Source organism: Meles meles, chromosome X (genome assembly GCF_922984935.1).
Source record: "Meles meles chromosome X, mMelMel3.1 paternal haplotype, whole genome shotgun sequence".
Classification (NCBI taxonomy): Eukaryota; Metazoa; Chordata; class Mammalia; order Carnivora; family Mustelidae; genus Meles; species Meles meles.
In genome coordinates this window covers 130,503,326-130,510,377 of record NC_060087.1, presented here as the reverse complement: position 1 = coordinate 130,510,377, position 7,052 = coordinate 130,503,326, and the positions used below count along the sequence as shown (strand labels likewise).

At 61.2% G+C, this 7,052-nt stretch overlaps 1 protein-coding gene across 2 annotated transcripts; it reads right to left on the bottom strand.

The window, feature by feature from the left end:
- Positions 1–2,490: 2,490 nt before the first annotated feature.
- Positions 2,491–5,145, bottom strand: LOC123935059 (paraneoplastic antigen-like protein 6B). Of its 2 annotated transcripts, none has more exons than XM_045995494.1 (2): positions 4,900–5,145; positions 2,491–4,481 (listed from the first exon to the last, which is right to left on the bottom strand). In XM_045995494.1, exon 2 carries the CDS (start codon positions 4,402–4,404, stop codon positions 3,082–3,084), a length of 1,323 nt encoding a protein of 440 aa, XP_045851450.1. In that variant the 5' UTR covers positions 4,405–4,481; positions 4,900–5,145; the 3' UTR covers positions 2,491–3,081. The 2 variants fall into 2 exon arrangements, with proteins under 2 accessions (XP_045851450.1, XP_045851449.1); XM_045995493.1 differs by having other exon boundaries at positions 2,491–4,478.
- Between the last annotated feature and the right edge of the window lie 1,907 nt (positions 5,146–7,052).

Genomic DNA, 7,052 nt, shown 5'->3' with positions numbered 1-7,052 from the left:
TCTCTAGGTTTTCAGTGAAATTGACTTGAAAGTGTTTAAAGCATTGCCTGAAGTCAGATGGCTGTGATTATTATAATTTTTTCCTGATTACAAGAGTAATCTCTGATTGGTAACAAAAAGTATTTAAACTTGGGACGCCTGGGTGGCTCAGAGGGTTAGGCCTCTGCCTTCAGCTGAGGTGATGGACTCAGGGTCCTGGGATCAAGCCCCGCATGAGACTCTCTGCTCAGCAAGGAGCCTGCTCCCCCGCCCCCTCTCTCTGCCTGCCTCTCTGCCCACTTGGGATCTCTCTCTGTGTGTCAAATTAGTAAATAAAATCTTTTAAAACAGTATCTAAACTTCACAGAAGTGCATGAAGTAGAAAGTGAGTGTCTCCTGTCACCTCCGTGATAATTGCTATTAGCAGTTTGATCCATGCCACTCAAGGACTTCGCCCTCCCTCCCTCCTTCCCCGCCTCCCCCCACCGCCTCCCGGCCCTCTACATACTGAAAGCTGTGAGCTTATGTTGCTCTCTAGCATTCTTCACTTAGTACTACAGTCAGACAATAACTTAATCATGGAACTAAAGTCAAAAAAAAATGTAAAGCTAATAGATACTTCAGATATTTCTATACCTTTGGTGCTTAATACAGGAGTAGCTATCCTCCATAGTTCAGGAATTTTATTTATAAACCCTCACCTGTTGTTTGCTCTCCCTCCTTAGCCTAGATGTACCTGAAATTCAGGAAGCTTCATTGACCATCTTTGTGATATTTCCATTTTGAGAAGAAACAATGTGGGGTCATATGGTAAATATGAGCATTTAACATTACATTTAAGAACCTGTGAAATATTCAGAAAAACAATATTGCGTTGCTGGATTTTCTCAAGAAAAAAAAAATCTCTGGGCTATGTTTGTGCTGATTCCCTCTCTGTACCTCTTTTCTTCGCTCTATAATTTGGTTGTCCTATATACTGTGCACATTTTCCCCCATGGGTTGAATGTTTTGCCATAGACAAGCAAATGACCTCATTTCCCCAAGACAAAATTAAATGCAATAGTTGAACTATCTTTTATGGGATAAAACTTATCTCATGCACTAAATGTTAAAACAAATAAATCCAGTATAATAGTCCACGTGTAAAACTTGTAACTCCGTATTAGGAAAGAAAAGTTGATAGTCTGCATTGTTTTTTCGGGATCGGGGGGTGGGGGGTACCGACATTTATAAAGAGGAGAGACTCAGATGACCGCACATGGTTGGGATATCCTTCTATGACAGACACAGCCGTGCAGCTCCTGGTGTGGACACCCGACCTCGTGCCCTGGCCATTCCATGACTGGCTGGCCTGTGCGATCACATGCCTGACTTCTCTAACCCAGTGGATGCCCTGAGCCATACAGCCCTTCCACAGATCCTGAAGCCTCAGGCCCTACCTGCTGTCCCTCTCCCTGCCTTGAAGGTCTAACCCACATATTCCCTAAAGACTCTCTGAGTTTTCTAGGAGTCCCTGCCAGCCACAGCTTGTGCCAAGTTCCTGTCCCCACTCTCCACCCAGCCCAAGGGATCACACAGCCTCTCTTGGATGCACCCTTGAATTAACCCCTGTACCAGACCACAGTTGCCACCTGCCAACCCACCCCCTTCCCCAATGCCCGCACACTCTTCGCTCAATTGCCCACAGCAGAGACGAGACTCAGCTGACACATTCAATGAACTTTATTGAAGAGAAACATTTACTGAAACCATCGAAGAGAGGGAATGACAACAGAGAGAGGAACATCTAACGGCCACTAGAGCCCATGGGTCATGGCCTCCCCCTCCTCTTGGGGTCCCAAACGAGGAGGTGTCTCTGCTTCCCCCAACACCATGGCCCTCCCGCCTCAGTCTCCCTTCCTGGGGGCCCCATGATCAGCCTCTGGCCAGGACGACGGACGCTGGCCACGTCCCCTCACCCCAGGGCACGCACCCTCCCCTCTGGCCGACATGCTGGGGCCTGGTCCCACCCTATGGCCTGCACAGGACAGTCCCAGGATGGCAGAAAACGCAGGAGGGGACACTCGGCCAAGCCGGGGACACGGAGTCACAAGAAACAACGGGGTGGCACATCAGAGACGGTTCCCGTGGAGACTCCCGCTGGAGACTCCCGAGGAGACCTCGGTCCTTGGTCGGTTCCTCCTTCCCGAGGTCGCGGGCCAAGCAGCAGCCGTGCCCTCGGGCATCCTTCCCGCCATCTCCTGGAACTGGGCTGGGGATCTCGGGGATGGGGCTGCTGCTGCTGATGGACAGCTGCTCAGAGAAGCACACACACACATCTCCACGAGAACAAGCAGTGGCCGGCTTAAATCTACACTGAGAAAGCAGAGGTGGAGCTCACAACACTGGGAGAGAGCGAGCGGAGCCTCGGTCGCCACCGAAGCTCACGGCAGGCTCCCCGGGCTGGGGGGCGGCTGCCCCGGTAGGCCAGGACACCCACCGCGGGCTCCTGCGCATCTCAAGGCTCTGCGCAGGAACAGGATCTAGTGGGGAAGGGAGTAACGTGACACGTGGGTCACTAAGGGCCCTACAGGGACACCAGCGGGTTTCCCAGAACATGGAGCGACGTGCCCCGGGGGATGTACATGAGGGTCTCCCTCTTGGGAGACCCAAGAGGCTGGCACCCTTGAGGCGGTCCCTAACATCTCCCAGTCCAGAGTGGGTGGCAGATGGCTTCGGGTGCCCCTCACCTAGGCTAGGGTCAGCCACTCAGGGGTGCTTCCCAGACTGGCTGCCTGAGTTGGCATGGATTGGGACTGGGGCTGGGGCCAGGTATGGTGCTGCCATGGCTGCCCCCCCCCCCCCCGCCATGTGGTGCCCCACGTGGTGTCAAGTGTGGTCATCCTGGTCACTTGGAAGGGCTGATGGTGGTGTTCAGGTCCCCTTATGGGTGGTGGAGTGCCTGGGGTCTTGGCTTGGGCTGGGTGGGAGGGCTGGGTGGGGCCTTCCCTCGGTCCTGCCGCCCCACGTGGGGTGGGGCTGCTGCCCCGGCATGGCCTCCCCCTGCCTCCAGAGCTCTGCTCCCTGAGAGGACAGAGGGGGCCCCTGGGCCTTCTGAGCCTATTAGCCTGAGGAGAACATGGGGGAGATCATCTCCCCAGCCCCATCCATGTTTCCGAACCCCTCTGGGAAGGGCTCAAGCCCCTCCTCGGGCTCATAGCCAGGACCTCCTGGGCCCGCCCTGGAAGCTCGGCCCATCTGGGCAGGAGTGGGGCCCCCAGGGGCCTCTGAGGGGCTTGCCTGACCTAGGTCTGCGGGGAGAGTGTCACAATCGTCACTGTCCTCCTCCTCCCACTCGGGCTCCTCCAGCTGCCTCTCCTCCATCTTATCATCCTCCGCCCTAGCCCTGGCCTGGGCACGGGCCCTTTCCTCTGCCTGGGCTCCCCGGATCCTGGCTAGAGTGGCCTCCCATGCCTCAAACTCTCGAACAATCCCCATCATCTCTAGGAAACTTGGACACCTCCCAGACATTCTCAGGTTCCTCAGTGTCTCATCCAGAGGCTCAGGGACGATGGCCCTGGTGAGCATGTGCCTCAGGCGCAGGAGGTCAGCTGAGCTTCTGGCCAGGGCCCCCTTCTCAATGCCTTTCTGCAGCAGGACTTCCAGCCGCAACACGAAAGCGGAAAGCCCCTCGCCCGGCTGCTGGTGAGCGGTCAAACACCTCATCCGGATGGTCCTCTGGGTCGCGTTGTCTCCAAACACCTGGGTCAGGGCCGCCAGGCAGTCCTGCGCGGTCCTGGCGGGGTTGTCCGCCAGGAGCACGTGCATGACCTGCAGGGCCGTGCCTCGAAGGCTTTCCATCAGCCGCCGCCTCTTCTCCCTTTCTGAGACACTCTGCCACACCTGCAGCATATCGGAGGCGTGGTCGAGCCAGGCCTCAAAGGGCTCCTCCCCCGGGGCGAGCGGATCCCTCCCGGAGAACACGCCCAGGCGCTCATACCGCAGGGTCTCCACCAAGGGCTCGATGGCATGAGTGAGCGATCGGAGCCAGCACACCCTGTGCAGTCCCAGCCCCAGGACCCCAGCCACGGTCTCCACCATCTGCCCCTGTTGCTCCAGGAAGTGGTACACGCGACTGAGAAACTCCTCGCCTGAGTAACGGGGCACAAAGACCACGTTCCAGGGACCCCCGGTGCCCGCGACTGCCCTGGGGACCAAAGCATAGTTGACTTCCCGGTCAAGCTCTACCAGGGCCGCAGTGGCGTTATCCTCCTCTCGAAACACTTTGCCCAGCACGGTGAATTGGCCCAAGGGCCACAGGGCGGCCTCCAGGGACTCGTGGAGTTCGGCTTCTTCACAGTCCTCCGGGATGCCCAGAATGAGCAGGCCCCTGCGAGCGCTGACGCCCATCCACCTGCACCAGTCCTGCAGCAACGTCACCGCCATCGCGCGCGATTTCTGCGGGCGCGGGGCTAATACTACGAGCAGGAAACCGTTCCCGACGCACACCAGGGAGGGTGCTACTGGGAGAGAAGAAAGAATGAAGGGGGGCGGGGGGTTGGTGGTGGAGGGCGGCTAGGACTCGGAGAGAACAGCTCAGGTCTCCACTGCCTGTGAACAGGAACCGTGCGAGAGCGAGGTTAATGCCCACACCCTCCTCCCACCGCCAGGTGACCCTCCTCCCACCGCCAGGTGACCCTCCTCCCACCGCCAGGTGACCCTCCTCGCCCGGGGCGGTGCCTCTGCCGCCCAGGCTCGATCCCTGCCCCGCCTTCCTCCGACCGGCCGGGGCCACAGCACGCTCCTCACCCCGCTCCCCACCCCCCACCCCCACCCCCACCCTCCACCCCCTGCCCCCGCGGGCTGGCGCAGTCCCGCGGGAGGGGGCGGCGGGCGGCGGGGTCTCCCGGGGTCAAGCGCACCCTCCCCGGGGTCTGGTACCTTCCTCTGGGCCGGGGTCCTTCCCGGCGGAGGTCCCAGCAGGAGGGGCGCAGGGGCTGCGCGTCTCTTTCCCTGGCTCTCTCGCGCGGCTCCCCTGCTTCCTCTCGCGGTCCCTCTCTCCGCGCGGCACGTGGGCCAGCGCGCCGGCGCCTGCTCGCCACCACTCTCTGCAGTGCGGACTCGGGGCGGGGGCGCGGCGGCGGCGGAGCGCGGACCCTCCGCGTCGCCCCGGAGACCGCCGGGCCATTGGCGCGCGCGGATCACGCGGCCGGGCTGCGGCCACCGCCGCGGGCACCCCGGGACCGCGCGTGACGTCAGCTGCCCCTTCCGCCCCCCCCCCACCCCGCCCCCTGAGGGGCCGCTGGCACAGGTGGGGGGACCCGGGGGATCCGCGACTCGGTGCCCCCATCCCTGACCCAGCCCCGTCCACCGCCCGCCGCTCCCGGAGCGTGCCCTCGGGGCGTCGGCGTGGCGAGGGTTCCACATCCGCGGGGCCCCCACGTCCACGGGGGCCCGCCAGAGAGGGGCTGGGCAGGCCCGAGATGCGTGCGCCCGCCGGCGCTGCGCTCTGGCGTGGGTGGGGAACGGGATTGGGGTGGGGGGAGGGGAGGGAGGGTGTCCTGGGGGCCTCTTCGCCTGTTTCCCCCCTCCTCCACCCCACCCAGGACTGGTCCTGTCCCAGCTCGGCGGGCAGCACCTCGTCCAGGTGCCATTAATTACGTGGAGGAGACGCCTCGTGCGCACGCTGGAGCACTCACACACTCCACCCCAACGGAGGGTCTGCAGTCCCCAGGCTCGCTGGGGGGCGGGCGGGGGCGAGGCCACGGTGGGTGCACGCAGGACCCGCCGACCCGGACCCACCGGCCAAGGCGCGTCGCTACCCCAGTGCCGGTGGCCTGTCTCGAGGAGGGTGCCACGGACTCTTCTCCTGTTTTGCTCACTCCAAGTACTCAGAGGTTGACCCCTTGGGCCTGTTACCTTGCCATGTGTCCTTGGGCAAGTACTTGCACCTTCTCTGGGCCTCAGTGGAACGACAGAACTGGGGTCTCTACCTGAGGGGGTGTGCGTGTGTGCAGGAGAGCTGGTGGGCTGGGAGTGGAGCCCTGGATGTGTCCCCTGGTCCTGGTGCCCTTGCCAGCCTAATGGGCTCAGAGACATTTGCTCTCTGGGCCCCTGAGGGCCGCTCGGGGTGCAGTGCCTCCCCAGAGACCTCCGAGTCCGCCTTCTTCCACAGATCCTTCCCCTTTCCTCTGCTACCTAGGCGAGTCACCACACCAGGGCAGTGCTGCCAGCGCTCAGAATGGAGCTCCAGTCCCTCTGGGTCTCGGCACCCTGCACCTGTCCTGTCATGGGCGTCTGTGCCGCGGGCACAGCCTCTCTGCTGGTCCGATGGCAGACAGGTTCCCTCAGGGTCACACCCTCAGGCACAGGTGTTGTCGCCTGTCCACCCCCCTTCTCTATCCTTGCCTGGCATCTGGCCAGACATCCTCTCCCGTGACTTGCTTTGCACACTCAAGCTGTACTGGTCAAGGTTTCCTCCGAGCATCCGGCTCACTCATGCTCCTGGTCGAATCAGAGCCCTGGTTGACTTGTCCATGACCCCGCGGACGGGCGTTCGTCTGCACCGTTCGCGGTCTTCGGCTGTCACAGACACGGCTGCCACCGGCACCTTGCACATGCCTGTCTGAGCCGCTGTTGGCACGACAGGCTCTGGCCCGTACACCAAGAAGGGGTTCTGCTGGGACTTGGGCCCTGGGGTGCCCATCGCCGCCACGGCCAGGTGTTGCTAATCTGTTGTTTCCCATGGGTGGCTGAAGCTGTGTTCGCTCCCACCGGCAGCCTGGGCGTGGTCTTGTGCGCTCCGCAGCCTGAGCAGCCTTTGGTCTTGTCCAGCCTTGACCACTTGCCCAGCTCCACGGGGAGAAGCGCTACCTCATTTTTGGGTGCCTTGTGTTTCCCTGGTCGGCAGTGAGGTCGGGCATCCTTGCACGAGTGTGTCAGCCATCCCCAGCTCCGCTTCTGTGAATCTCCTTTGCTCATTTCCTTCCCACTGCGCAGAAGCCTCACTGGCCTGTTTCTAGGAGAAACCTCCCTAGCATCGAGGCCGAAGGCACTCTCATTTTTTTCCCTACACTCACCCATGGCCCAGAAGC

Bases quoted from the DNA above. Each gene is read 5' to 3' on its own strand.
- LOC123935059 (XM_045995494.1), bottom strand. From the start codon at position 4,404: ATGGCGGTGACGTTGCTGCAGGACTGGTGCAGGTGGATGGGCGTCAGC.